General features: G+C 44.3%; 1 protein-coding gene across 10 annotated transcripts in view; it reads right to left on the reverse strand.

Moving 5' to 3' along the window:
- The window catches only part of AFF3 (ALF transcription elongation factor 3), a 578,695-nt gene that overhangs the window by 92,119 nt on the left and 471,012 nt on the right, over positions 1 to 15,564 (reverse strand). For 7 of the 10 annotated variants that reach the window (XM_070474966.1, XM_070474933.1, XM_070474952.1 and 4 more), the window contains one exon: positions 6,721 to 6,761. In XM_070474966.1, the coding sequence (XP_070331067.1) occupies positions 6,721 to 6,761 (41 nt within the window). The remainder of the gene's footprint in view (positions 1 to 6,720; positions 6,762 to 15,564) is intronic. The other 3 variants (XM_070474946.1, XM_070474928.1, XM_070474913.1) reach the window with 1 other exon arrangement.

The following is a 15,564-nucleotide window of genomic DNA, read 5'->3' on the forward strand; positions in this document are numbered from 1 at the left end:
TAAATTAACTCCACTCTAATTGAATTGCACTGGGTGGTTTCAATTTTTTGAAGGTTTTTTTTTTTCCCCCCTCTGGAGACTTTCTTCCTACTTTTGGACTGTTTTAAAAAAAAATCATTCCATTTCCCTGTCCTGTCTCAATTTTATAGCATCTTTTAGGCGTAGACTCCTTAGTAATAAGCCCCTGACCATTAAGCTCTGCTTCCTGTGGTGCTCCACTGCCATGATGAACAGGCACCACTTCAGCAAGCAATTTTCTATTTTAAGCCCAAAGTTGCATTTGTTGTCATTCAGTCGCTAAGTCATGTCTGACTCTTTGCAACCCCATGGACTGTAGCATTCCAGTCCTTCACTGTCTCCTGGAGTTTGCTCAGAGTCATGTCCATTGAGTCGGTGATGCTATCTAACCATCTCATAGCATATCAGACACCTTTCGAACTGGGGGCCTCATCTTCCTATGTTGCCTTTTCATACTGTCCATGGGGTTCTCTAGCTAAGAATACTGGAGTAGGTTGCTATTTCCTTCTCCAGTGGACCACGTGGTGTCAGAACTCTTCACTATGACCCATCCATCTTGGGTAGCCCTGCACAGAATAGCTCATGGTTTCACTGAGTTATGCAACATCCTTCACCACGACAAAGATCCATGAAAGGGGCAAAGTTGCCATTGCTTAACCACAAAACGTGGGACCTAATTCATTCATTCATTTGTTCATTGTTTTCTTCATTCATCAAATGACTTCTGTGTCTCCCAGTTGCCAGGAACTGTGCTAGGTGCTAGGGATAAAAAAAAAATAGCTAGGCCAGAAATGTAAGGATTATTATAATCATTAGTAGAAACAAAGGATCTACTAATGCTACTAGCTACTAAACAAAGTGCAGATGGAGTAAGCTATTAACATTTGTTAGACTATAAAACATGGCATGAACCACCAGCCTCTGACCCCACCCAAGCCTGCTTCCTTGCTGCGTGATGGGGACGAGAGAATTCTACTCCACATGAATCAGAGAAGCTGGACTGCAGCCGCAGCTCTAGCACTTGCTATTTTGTGACCTTGGGTGACTTCATCAGCTGTCTCAGGTTCAGTTTTCTTATCTGTAAAATGGGTCCCTTCTATCTCATGGGGTTGTTGTGGGATCATAAAATTAGACAGTCAATGAGACAGGGTTTCTAAACTCTAGAGCTCTTTAAAGACATTTTGCATGGCATACCAAAGTGACTTTATCGTAAGAAGCTGTTGCGTTGGAGAGACTGGAGACCACTGTGGGGCTCCAGGGCGAGGCTGATACTTCCCCTCCTGCTATTTTGTCATTTTACAACTTGGAAATTTGGAACTTTCTTACAAGCCTCTCCTGCTCCCTTTTCGGACCCTTTGAGAAGAGCCCAATCGTCACCAGTGCCTGGCAACTGTGACTTTCTTCTCCAGATTTCAGGGACGGTGTGTAAAATGTGACCCGGAAAGTCTCGCTGCAGGGCGGGTGGCCACGCCCAGGACACTCCCCTCCGCTTGACTGAGGCTGGTCCACTTGGCGACAGGTCAGGAAGGTGAGGCTGAATGCAAAGTGCACACCCTCCCGCTCCCGGCCGTCAGACACCTGCCCTTCCCTCCCCAGAGGCGCCGTGTCCAGCCTCGCTCCCGGACACGATCACACCCAAACGGAGGTGAGCCCTTCATTCCAGATGAATCCTCACTTACCTAATTTCATTATATCCTCCCTAATGGAAAGAGGAGAGTTGATGGGTGAGATTTATTTGAGGAAGGGCAAGACTGAGGCGAGCAGATGCATGAGGCTAATGAGGGCTTTCTCTTCACAAAGTCAGCACCTCTGGACTCTGGACGGGGTCCCTGAGAGCAGGTGACAGGTTGCTCCTCCCCACGCCCGCTGGCACCAGCCCAGGGCCCGCTGTGCACACAAGGCACTTCAATAGAGCCTCCTGGCACCAGTGAATAAATCAACGGCAATTGTTGAGATCCCACTATAAATGGATCTTGGACCTGAGATACCACCAGATGGGCAGACCAGGTTACAGTCTGGTGATGCGTCTCCAAGGCTGTAAAAATGGAGCCATTTCTGAAGTCGCAGGATGACATTTCAGAAGATGATTACATGCACAATTTAACCATACGGCCATTCATGTCCTCCTAGCCCCACGGCCTTAACAACTGTTTTCACGTTGGCTTTCTTGCTTGTTCTTTTTTTCCCCAAAGTTAAGCACAATCTTTCCCCTGTCCACCCCCCTCCCCCCTGCCAGCTTCTCATCTTTCTAGCTGAATGTGATTTATTCATATGAAATTATGCTCCATTTTTATAAAACCCAAGTTACTGCAAATGAAGCTGGAGGTTTCACAGAAAATATTAATTCCCGATCTACAGCTATAAAGCATCCTGGCTCACTCTGCAGCAGCTCCGTTGCTCCGAGATGGATGGAAGCGGTCCAAGGGCATGATTAACTTCTCAGCCCTGCCAACCGCCTAGTGCCCCTCTTGCCCTGGGTTTCCAGATTGACCTCCAGTTTCTCTGCCAGTGTGCAGTGGCTTGATAAATCACTCAATCCTTTTTCTGATCACAGTTATCTACTAGTCACTAGTTAGGAAGGGAAGGTAATGGTATTCAGAGGCACTTTACATACTGTACACATACCCTCTTTTCTCCTGATAGCACTCTGCATATTCTCCACATTACCGGTGATGCAGCACCTAAGACGTGCCTTTAGAAATGACCCACTGGCCAATTAATCCCAATTCTTCTCTGCCTCTCTCTGCCCCACCCAGCACAATGATCGGTAGGAAGAAGAGATCCCTGAGAGGCACATTATAAGGAGTGGGTAAGTAAGAAGGAGCGTATCTCTTTGCAAAGGGTGGTTTTCTTGTCATTGACCGGTTTACCTTGTTGAGAACTTTGCCAACTCTTCCAGATCTTTGCCTTTCCGTTATTCGGGGGCATTGGCAGGCCTCTCTAGTAAGCCAGCTGCCTCTCAACAGCATAAAATGGACAGATGAAAAATTCTGTAGCCATCAGGAGAAAAGAACAAAACCCACCCACCCCATCTTCACTCACCCTTCCCATCACTGCAGGGGGCATGGATGAACGGGGCCAAAGCCTGTCTGGACTTGTGGAGTACTTGGGGTATTTTCATTCAGCCATAAATTAAGCCCATCACTCAGGCAAAACCAAAGAAGGCGACAGGTTTTTCTTGGATGTTTTTTAAATTTTAGTAATGGCAATATCACAGTTTTTTGTTTATTTTTAAAATATATTTTTGGCCACCCAGTGTGTCATGTAGGTTCCTAGTTCCCTGACCAGGGATCAAACCTGCTCCCCCTTGCATTGGAAGTTCAGAGTCCTCACCACTGGACCACCGGGGAAGCCCTGGCAATATTGGAGATTTAATTGATCAACACTGTGTATTGATTGGCTTTCCCGATGACTCTGCAGTAAAGAATCCACCTGCAATGCAGAAACTGCAGCAGAAACAGGTTCGATCCCTGGGTTAGGAAGATTCCCTGGAGGAGAGCATGGCAATCCACTCAAGTATTCTTGCCTGGAGAATTCCATGGACAGAGGATCCTGGTGGGGTTGCAAAGAGTTGGACACGACTGAAGTGACTTAGCACGCATGCTCGTGTATTGATTACGGAAAACCCACTGAACTTTAAAGCATTATAGTCTCAACTGTCAGATGTTGGGTTTCTGCTAAAATGTCCCTGGAAACCAGGAAGCTGGAACAATGAAAAGACAGACAAGACTGACCTTCAGAAAACATCCAGATGTCCTCCACACTCTGACATTCCATGTGGATGAGATTTCCACCTGACCTTAGAAAGGAAAGAGCAAAGCCTGTCCCGTGAAGGGAGACTTTCTTACCGGGAAGCAGGGGACAACTGTCTTCCTACCGTGTAGACTCACACCCCTCCAACCCACATCGCGTAAACTACTTAATCATCAGGCTGCTCATCTTGAGGCAAAACGACTCTACTGCATCAGAGGTCCCGTGTTCACCAGCTAATGGGATGGACGTGGGATCACAAAGGGGCGAACGAGCAGGACACCTCAGTGGGACGTGGGGGCGGGACACAAACCAGACTGGGCTTCCTGTCCAACTCCCAGCTCCCAGAACTCAGGAAGCAACTGTGAAGGCCCCCAAAGTGCTTTTTCTAGATCAGAAACAAAAGTGCCTAATCATTATGGAATTTTATATCAAGAGGTGATAACGGGCTGAAAAAAAAAGTTTAGGAAACCAGAATAGTTTGCGTGAATGGATGTAGAAAAGATCACCACCAGGCCGTAAGGAGTCTGAGGTATGGGGTTAGACCTTTACTTTGGGAAGGTCACAGCCTGGGGTTTTGGGGGGATTTTTACTCAATTCCATTCCCACCCTGAGGCAGTTCTGTGACAAAAGAATTCTAGGCAAGTCATACAGCAGCTGGACCCAGAGTCACATTTCCCATTTTCGAGAAAAGGCTAGTTTATTCCACAGAAGAAGTAACGTGACAGAAAATGACATCTGCCATGTGATAAGCTAGCATTCTCTAACGTAAGAAACTGGAAAACATGAGTCCAGTTAATTCAGTAGGTGTTACAAATCCTTATTTTGAAGAAGGGTTTTTTGACTATATCTCCCAACAACTACAGATACTTCTCACTCATGGAAATACTTGTGTGGCCCTGAATTAACAGAAAACATAGAGCAGGAAAAGCACAGAGAAGCAGCTCTACACGACTCCGCTGCTAGAACAGGAGGTGGAGTCACCTCATTGCTTTGAAAGGCACTGAGTTCCTCGCACTTTGAACAGGAAAACTGCTAGATTTAGAGGGAAATGCTCAGTTACATTTGAATATAGAGAAATTCTTAAGAAGAGCAGTGACAATGGGAACCTCTGTTTCCAGGGAATGGACTTTTTTCCTTACAGTTTCTGCACTTAGTGGTTATATAACAACAAGGGCTAAGATTCTAACTTACAAGTCAATTAATTATTGGGCTTTAGGAGAAGTTTCTGAGAAGATCAGAAAATGTCAAAGGTACTAGTGTTGCTCATCATGAAAGTCCATACCCATCTTTTACCCAGGACAGAGTCATGTGTCTTTTGGGGAGAAGCCTTAGAATATATATACCAGTCCCAGTTTCTGATGACTTGTCTTTGTATACACAATGTCTTCAAAGGGAATCCATACTTTTAAAAACTAGTTCTTGATTCATTCTACCAAAGGCCATAAACAGATTTTGTGTCTCTATAGTCATTTTATTGAATCATAATTGACATACCATAAAGTTCACCCATTTAAAGCATGCAATTTGGTTGTTTTTATTATATTTACTGGGTTGTGAAATCATCACCACAGTCTAATTTTACATGATTTTTATCATCCCAAAAAGAAACCCTGTCACTACTGGCAATGGCATAGCATTGTAAATTGTGGGCTTCCTCTTACTTCTCAATGTATTTTGTTGAAGGAATCACTTAAGAAGAAGAGTCAAAGAGAAAAAAGAAACATGTCGAGAAAAGGAATTAATGTGTCAGATTTTAAATGTGTTTTGATCCAGTCTCTCTCCTCCTCCTACCAACAGACTCAGAGGTGGTACAGTTACCAGCTTTTGCAGAAGTCACAGAAGCAACCCCAGAAGATGACGTGGCAGCCAGTCTTCGAGCAGACAGGCTTGTGTGGTTGTCATGGGGAAGGCTTTTCAGCTGAAGTCACAACACTGCAGCTCAGCCTGCCACCACTGAGAAGATGCTTTTCATCTATGTGCATGGATAATTCGCCTAAGTGACAGATTTTTCCTTGGAGAGGCACTGAACTGAGCTGGTTTACACAGGCAATTACAGCTCATTCCACACACACACACACACACAAAAAGAACTGGGAAGGAAAGGAGTGGGGTGATGGTAGCTAGACAATGCCAAGGTGTCTGCTAGCCTGCTGAGTGGGACGTCTCCTCCAGGTCTTTCTAACTTTGTAAGAACATCACTTGTGGAAAGAAAGAAAACAAGGCTTCGTCTTTACCACCTGATAGTTCTTTAAAACACACACACACACACACACCCCTTGGCAAATGAGAAATAAAAAACCAACCCAAACCAATAAATGGTCAAGTTTACTCTAGGAAGTAACTTATTAATATCCCCACTCAACTATCTTTACACAGCCTTATAGGCAAAGCAAGATGTGAAATACAGCTTGATTATGTTTACTGATTAGGCTTCCATATCTCATTCAATAACACAAGTCAGAAAAGACAAGCCAGAGTGAGGGGTAAAAAGTCAGGCACAGAGGACTATGAACTGGGTTCCGTGCATAAAGTATTTCGAGAGAGAATCTCATCAGAAGACAGACAGCTCCTGGGGAAGTGATATGGGAACATGTCTGAAGAGAACACCCCAGAATAAATGAAGTACTTATTGTTGAAAAATGAGCTCAGATCCCAACCAATCCCAAACTTCAGAATTTACTGCACCGTTCAGGACTTTCCTTCCATGTTTCTTGTCTCCTGTTTCATTGAACAACGAAGGCTTCTCCATACTTTCTATGAAATACAACACGGCGACTTTTGCAGTAATAAACTCCACACATGCATGACAAATCGAAGCATGCAAAATGTTTAACATCCCAGTTCACAGATACTTTAGGGACAAAATCCGATTATGAATTATATGCCACAATAAATAGGGCTCAATGTTTCATACAGCAATTTATGGTTCATAAAAATGACAAAATGTACCTGTCAGACAGAGCGTGGAGGGCCGTTCTCTGGGCTGCCTGCTGGAAGAAAGGGCAGAGATGTTTGTTTAGTATTCTTGCTTTTAAATTATGTGCTCAATCAATACTTAAAAAACCCTGTGTCACCCACATTTTTTTCCAGGTGGCCAAATATGAAATTCCTAGTAACATAGTAGAGAACCCTTTTGTATTATTAGGAATATTAGGAAATGAACATTTCTGAAGTTAACTGAAGCCACCCGCTGGGCACACCTGCCACCAGGGGGCGAGCTTGAGGAGGTTGGACATGGCACCAGTCAGACCTATTTCATTTTTACTTCCTGAAATCATTTTTAACACTGTTTTATTCTAGTTTCCTGTAAGAAAAGGATCTGTTTTGGTTCCGTTGCCGTTACTTTCCCAATGAAGATATAATTTTACTCCCAGTTTTCAGATTTATTGATAAAGTCATCACAACTGGATATTGGAACACTGACTGGCTTTGAGATGACATTAGGTGATTATTGATATGTTTCAGACACAGTTAACATAATTTCTAAAGAGTCTTTCAGAGATTCGCATTGAAATATGTATGAATGTAATTACATGATGTTGGGATTTAAAATAATATAGCCGGATGGGAGAGAGAGGGGGTGGGCATATAAATGAAATGAGACAGCCTTGGGTTGATGACTCTTGAAGCTAGGTGATGAGCTCATTCAGGGAATATTACAGTATTCTGGGAAATTCTGTATGTGTTTTAAAATTTCCATAATGAAAAATTAAAAGAAAAAAGAAAACAAGGAGACCTCCACTGCTCCTTCAGATTCTCCCAGTTTTCCAGTCACTTTCCCTTTGCCTGTTCTTTTTTCTGCCCAGTTGCCTTCCCCTGAATCTATGGAAGGCAGAGAGCACACTGTCTCCTCCGATGAGAAGTCACATGCGGAGGGGATCAAAGCGTGGCCTCGAAGACCAAGGCCTCCTCAGGGTCCACACAGGAGACAAGCAGTGTACATGGTCGTACATGGTCTGTCTTCACTTTTGACCCAACAGGTGTCAGAGTTTACTGTTTATCAGAGACAATAACATCTCCCATGCTCTTCTTCTTCACAGGAAGCAGACAAAATAGAATCTTCAGATTAGAAAAAAGGACACATCAGTACCATTATCCCTATTAGAGAAATGAAAGCTACCCTTGGTGATAGTAGCATATCTGTGGATCAGTCAGATCAACACTTACTGAATTCCTACTACACAGAAGATGACTGCCCTGGGCGCTAAGGGGGACAAAGGCAAAAGCAGAAGAAGTGGTCACTGTCCTGGACAAGCTGAGCCTCCAGACAGAGAGTAAGAATGGAGGTCCAGGGACGACTTGCAGACATTGATGAGATAACATGCAAATAAAATGGTGAAGGTTGTTGTTGCATGGCAGAAGCCAGCCCAATACTGTAAAGCGATTATTCTCCAATTAAAAATAATTTTAAAAAAAAGGTGAAGGTAGGACAGAGCTACGAAGGGGCGGACGTTGAGTGATGGATAATGGCTGGTGGATCTTTAGTCACTCAGTCATGTCCGACTCTTTGTGACCCCACCGACTGTAGCCCACCAGGATTCTCTGGTAAGTGGGTTCTTATTTCCTTCTCCAGGGGATCTTCCTGACCCAGGGGTTGAACCTGGGTCTCCTGCATTGCAGGCGGATTCTTTACCGTCTGAGCCACCAGGGTTCTACAGATCCTCAAGCAGTGTGTGCAGTTGTTAGCAGGTGCTCTGGGGATATCTGCAGAGGAAACGCCAACGAATACATCCCGTAGGGGATACTTCCCACTGAACTGTGGCCCGGGGGGACGAGGCGCTGCTGGTCCTGGACTAGATGGCAGAGGAAGGGCCTGTCTGAGCCCAGCAGTGGTTCTCACCTGGGCTCCCCTCTCCCAGTGCCAAGAGTGTCCGGAATTGAGCTGGGGGTGTTGCTCTGTGTCACACTCATGAGGGGTTCACTACTGGCATTTAGCGCCTGCCCTGAGGGTGCTAACGGCTTTCAAAAGTCAGGGGCGACCCTCGTAGGATCAGAAAGTCTCCCCTTAAAATGACAAGGGTGTCTCCGTGGAGACACGGCAGCAAAGTAGGAATGAAAGGCAGATTTCAAAGGAAGAGCCCAGGGAACATGAGCTCGGGGGCTGAGCACCAGGAACGGAAAATAAGATGAGAAACTTAGATAAGTCTACAAGGGACACAGCCCCAGTGAGTCAGAAAAAAACATCACATCTGTTGAACTGGGGATGGAGAGTCTTATGCCCTGGGACAGGCTCTGCCTTTCATTTATATTATGGACCTGTATTCTGGTCCTTAACCCAGACCTTGGTTTTCAAATGACCCTTACCCTCCCCGAATGGATGCTGAGGGAGCCAGTCGAGGTCCAGGTCCTGGGGACAATCCATGGGGCAGCTGCCCCTTCCTCCCTTCCTGGATTCCAGGGAGTGAAAGCCTGAGTGTCCTGGTATTCTAGGGTCATGTCATCCATTCAAGACAGGAAACAAGAATGTGTGCTGTGCTTTCTCTTCATGGGGACACGTGAGGGAGCGGAATGAGGTAGGGGGGAGAGGTGAGAGGCTGGCCGAAGGTCTGGAGTCCCGGCTCCCCCTGGGACACCTCAGAGGACGCACATCCTTTCCCCTCCTCTCTCTCCTTCCTCTGTGAGGGCCGCCCCAGGAGCACATTCACAGATCACCCAGCTGGTGCCAGGCAGCCACTGCTGTTCCCTGGTTTGTCTCCTAAGGGGGTCTCTCCTCACTCAGCAAGATGGCCTGCATGTTGGAAGGTATCCCTGTAAAGAACTTCATTCTCTACTCCTGACTCTGTTTGGCTAAGTATACAAAAAAGCATCTGGAACTCCCCAGAGGAAAGATGGCACACATTATTAGCACAGTCTCTCCACATCGTCTCAGTAGGAGGCATTGGAGATGGACTCTTCCTAGAATAACAAAAATCACAGGAGATACCACTGAAAGTTCAACAGAAATCTCTCTCATGGCATCTGAATTTTCCCCCAGCCCTGGATGTCCATTTTTTAAAAAGTCTATTGATTCCTTTCTCTCCTGCCTGCAAATACTTCCCACTGGCTTTTGTGATAAGGAAAACACAGCGCTTGTTGATATGCAATCTATAAGAAGATGACTTAAGAAGCAAAAGCAAAGCAAAACAAACCCCCAACAGAAAACTCAGATGCTCATCACTAGAATACCTATGAATGGATGCTTCCCAGGTGGTAGTACCTGCTGAGAATAACTCAGTAGGACTGATGTGGGCGAGGCCTCTAATGCAAGCTGAGCTGAAGCTGGGAACAAGGGCTGCTTTCCTTTAGCAGACAGACGTGACCCTGGGACCAAGAGGTCCTTCTAGGCTTAGACATCATGCACCTAACCAGTCACTCTGCAGTCTGTCCACACAACTGCCTGCACCACTATTTTTAATGCCTGCTTTTGATTGTGCTATTTAATTTGTAGTTATTCTCCATCATTAAAAAGTTAACAGAAGATGGCTCATCATCCATCAAGAAAGGAGATGAGAATATATTAAATGTTTTAAATAACTCCTTGAGGAAAAAAAGCTTATGGCATTAAAACTCTATGTTATATGCCAGAGCAAAGACCACCAACTTTTTTTTTTACTGCATTAAACTTTGGCAGTTGCATACTATTTATTTTATTTTACTGTTGGAAAATAATAAAATAAATAAACATTGGAATTAAACAGCACAGAAAAATTACTTAGGTGACTCATGATTGAAGCCTGAAAAACTACTCATAGTAAACTAGATGAATTGCCCACTTTCGTTTTCTTAAGACTTGTACATTACAGCAACCGTATTTCTCTCTTCCTAAATCATCTTCTCTTGTAACTTTCTTTTTATTCTGCTCTCAGCAGAATAGATTGAGAGGGTTAAGAGCATGCATCATTGATCTTTCCTGATTTCATTACTCATTCATGAATGACTCTGAAGGGTAAGTCTATGAGTCAAAACAAATTTTCTGCCAGAAATAATCATTTTCCAGGTTCTCGTCAAGAGATGACATCTTTTCTCTGTCTTTATTATAGTAAGCTGGTGCTTGGGAGCCTAATCAGTAGACTTGCAGGTTTCAATGTACACTAGATGAGTTACCAGTCACAATCTGTTATCTACGGGAAGTTAAAGAGGAAATTAAGTGCTCTTACTGTCACTGGGTTGAGTGGTGAACAAGTTCATGGATACTGGAGTGGGGAGAAAACAAAGGGAAAAGACTGGAATTCAGAGAGGTCTCAGCATGATCCAGTTTCTTCCTTAATGACAGAAACAGAACTAACATGTGAGTAGTACTGTAAAGCAATCTGATGTACCTGTTATGTGCAGGTACTGGGCTTGGCTTGGGTGACAGTCAAAATAGACAAAGCTTTTGCAACACTGTACTTGGAATCTCCAGGTGAGCCAGACGCAAACGGTCAAACACACAGGAGCATTCTAATGACGAGGGCTATGACCGAAGGGGATAGGAGCTGTGAACCAGAATGTGAAGGGTCCTTGTTTGGGATGAATGTACAAGGAAGCCTCTCTAAGCAGGGGTAACATGACTGAATAAGAAAAGCACGAATGCAGAAGGAGGAAGGGACAACTGTGTAGTAGCAGAGGCCCGAGGCAGGCCTGCATCCCTGCTCAGTTGAGGAGCTACAGCAAGGTTGCTGTCAGGCGCGTTAGTGAGCGGTGGGGACAGCGGCAGGTCTCAAGGGTTGTGCAGGGCAGGTTAAGGATTTTGGACATTATCCACAGCAACATGAAGTCACTGAAAGGTTTACATGAGGGGAAGCTGAGAGAAGGGTGTGTGGGACCTTCTTGTACATTATTTGCAACTTCTGGTGAATCTATAATTTAAAGAAAAAAAAGAGTAGGGAGAAAGGCAATATGACTTACACTTTTCAAATACCCCTCTGCCTTTTGTGTGGCAAATGGATTGGGAGAGGAAGGGACAAAGTTGAAGGTCACTTGCAGTGCTCTAGCAAGAGAAGTGCATGGAAGCAGTGGAGATGGAGAGAGTTCATGTTACATTTTGGAGGAAGGCTTGAGGGAACTGTTGACTGATCGAATGTTGGGGAGGGCGTCAGGAATGAGTCCCAGGTTCCTGGCATGAGCATCTGGTATGGATGGAGAACCACTGACTTGGACAGGCAAGATGGGGGCAGAAGCAGGACAAAGGCAGAGTTTAGGTCTGGGCATGTAAAAACCTCTAATTCGAAAAGATGCATGCACCCCAGTGTTCACGGCAGCACTATTCACAATAGTCAAGACATGGAAACAGCCTAAATCTCCGTTAACAGATGAAAGGATAAAGAAGAAATGGTACGTGTATATGATGGAATATTATTCGGCCATCAAAAAGAATGGAATTTTGCCATCGGCAGTAACATGGATGGACTTGGAAGGCATTATGCTTAGTGAAGTTAAGTCAGACAGAGAAAGACAAATATTGTATGATGTCACTTACACATGGACTCTAAAAAAATCAAGAAACTAGTGAATATACTGGAAAGGAAACACACTCAGATATAGAGAACAAACTAGTGGTTACCAGTGGGAGGGAGGAGGGGGAGGTATAAACTACTGGGTGTAAGATAGGTTCAAGGAGGTTGTACAACATGGGGAATATAGCCAATATTTGGTAGTAACTGAAAATGGAAAGTAACTTTTAAAACTGCATTTAAAAAATGCTAAGATCTCCCCACTGCCCCTCCAAAAGTTTGGGTGTGCAAAGTTCCAGTTGCTTATGGGATGTCAAGAGGAGATGTTGAGTAGACAGTTGGATTTGTGAGACAAAACTGTTAAATGCCAGCTAAGAATACAACATCAACATGTTTTTGGCAAGTGACTATCACAAGGAGAGAGATGGTTGGATTTTCTGGATCTGCATTTTGGTATTGGCCTAAGAGAAGCAGATCTAGACTCCAGCTGAGGAGGACACACTTTTGTCTCTGTACTTCCTGTGGGCATGACGTCCATCTGCTACACAGCATCAGGTTTATGACCAGGACAGTCAAGGAGGTACCACTGCATCAGTAATTACGATCACATCACATCATTGTGTTAGGATTGTCTCCACCTTGAATTACTTGAATAAACACGATCGCAGCTAATCTTAGTTCATTTGTGTTTGGCTGTTATTGAAGCAGGCTATGAAATTGACATGGACGCTCACATCTTTCTAGGAATTCTGGCTGGTAAGTCCTAGTGTCTTCTTGGCATTCTTCTTCAAGTTGAAACTTGCATTTATTAACTTATTTCCCTGTTTAATTTCCTTCTACCTCTATTAGCACATTTTATGTTTCATTAACTTAATTTTTATGCTGTTGTTTTTCATTTTGGTTCTAGTTGATGAGTGTCTTTAACTTTATGTTGTGAGTTTCCATTTGGTGTTTTCCAATCCATTTAGCAATATTTGCATGACAAAGGAAACAGTCTATTTCTTTTTTTGTTAAAGTAATAATGAGTACGTGGCATTTTTAGATGTCTAGAAATGCTGTCTAGGAAGCAGTTTGCTCTGTGGACTTTGACGTTATCCTGTACACTACAGGGGTCAGGCAGAGTCAGGCGTGACATTATGATTTATCATCCAAATAAGAACAGTTTTGAGAATGAAAGGAGATGCTAACCAAATGGGTGTCAGGGCCAAGAGGAGAAAATCCTGCTTTCTTGGGGCACAACATACAGTCACTCGAATAAAGATGACTCTACAAATATAAACACGATCAGGATGAGCAGCATAGAATTTCAAGAGCTGAGGAACTTGTCAAAAAAGAAAGCAAACAGCTGAATGTGGTCATTTGTGGACAAACCACCCCGACTCTTGGTGTCTCTTTAAATCAAGTCGGTGCTTCTCCTGTTCTTCCTCTAGCTTGTCCTCTGTTTAGAGTCTGCCTACAACCTGAGGTCCTTTTTATGAAGACTGCCTTGACCACTCAAGCTCCTGTTGACCCTCCACTCTCAGAGCTCCTGGTCAGAACATGGCTTAGCGCTGGGTTCTATTCTTTCCTGGGGGACTTGCCATCTGCTTCACAGGAATTTTAGTTTTGGCTAAAACTCAAGTCCCTTGAAGATCACTAAAGGCAGAGATCTCAGCTCATCCTCACTCTGCTGGAAAGAGCCTCCCGCGGATGGACAGCACCTGCAGTGGGATTTGAGGTAGGATGTGAGTAGTAACTTCTAGCGATAACAAATGCTACTATGTGCCACGGCTCCAATTTCAGAGCTTTGCGGAAATACACTTTCCCCCCTTAGCTGTATATTCTTTCTCTATTTTACTATCTTGAAAAACTAGGATACACTTTTCTTTAGAGAAATTTTGACTGGTTGTTTTAACTGCATGGCTTTGATTTGCCTATGTCTACCAAGGATTTGATAAAGATAGCAACTGACACTTATTAGTACTTGTTATATCCTATGGGAAGTGCTGATTAGAGTTGATGACACCAGATGGTTTGCTGGATAACATTATCTTAAAATGTGGATTCTGTTACCAACGCATTGATCTGGGGGACTATTTAAGGTTGGTGGCCATCCTAACTTAGCAATTCAAACCTTCTGAGAGGGATTAAGAGGCACTCTTGTCTTCACTGAGCATTTCCAGGACATTTTACTCTAGAGACAACTCTATGAACAATGGTGACATTTGTCATGCTGCCCCTTCTGCATCCAGGAGGGGTTTGCCATCACAAGAGAAGAGTTAGGAGAAAGAAGGGAAGGTGTGGGGATAGTGTGAGCACCTGCCCCAGGGGCTGTCCTCCAACCACAGTGACTGATGTCAGATTCCTCCCAGGAGGCGATGGCCCTGGGGAGGGCCTGGGATGATACAGGCACCCAGAGTGATGGGCCATACAGACCATCATGAGGGCAACGTTATGGGTCAGAGAGTCCTGGGAGATTCCTGGAGGAGGTCTATGTGGTAGAGGGGGTGGTATATGGTGCAAAGAGGTCAGTCTGAGGTGGGTGGGTTATGGCAGGAAGACCCACAGCCATGCATTAGGCTATTAGTGTGGCGGGGAGGTGGGGGGCCAGGCAGAAGCAAGCTGGGTGACACTCAGCTCCTTGCCAGGTCTTGGGGAGCAACTTGTGCTTCAAGAGCTATGGCATCACTGTCCTAGAGCAAGTAGCCTCTTCTACCTGGGCATCGAGGAATTCGCTCTATAAAGGACTAGACTGAGGGAGGCTGGACACCGGCCCCTAAGGACAGGAAGTGGGTACCAGTTACATGACTGAGCAACTCTTGGTACAGTACAAGGTCTACCAACAGCACAGGGCACATAAATACTTGACAAATACAATGTCCCTAGGTGACCAAGACATGCTGGTGCCTCTGCCAAAGCCCTGACAGAGGATGGATTAACTTTCTCTCATTCATTCATTCACTCGGTTTGACCTCATCACTAAAAAGATTTGTGTCAGAGGATGAGAACTCAAAATCAGCAACAGATTTAAAAGTCTCTCACAGATCTTAAAGTTTATTCACGCTTTTGTTAGTATGATTACAAACCAAAGAGGTTTTTTTTTTTTCTTAATTTTAAAAGAACGAGAAAGTCAGTCTTTTGTGTTTAAACTGGCATTACCCTTCAATTGCATTACTCTTTTAGGTAAGCTGTTGTTGCTGTTGTTTAGTTTGTTAAGTCATGTCCAACTCTTGTGACCCCATGGACTGCAGCTGGCCAGGTAAGATGATATAAAAAATCTTTGCTGAACTATTATTTTGTTAAAAATCAAAATGGCATGCTCTATGTTGCTTTCTTACAAGAAATTCATTTTGGGGTTTCCTTGCTGGCTCAGTAGTTAAGGATCTGCCTGCCAAGGCAGGAA

Source organism: Odocoileus virginianus, chromosome 2 (genome assembly GCF_023699985.2).
Source record: "Odocoileus virginianus isolate 20LAN1187 ecotype Illinois chromosome 2, Ovbor_1.2, whole genome shotgun sequence".
Taxonomy (NCBI): Eukaryota; Metazoa; Chordata; class Mammalia; order Artiodactyla; family Cervidae; genus Odocoileus; species Odocoileus virginianus.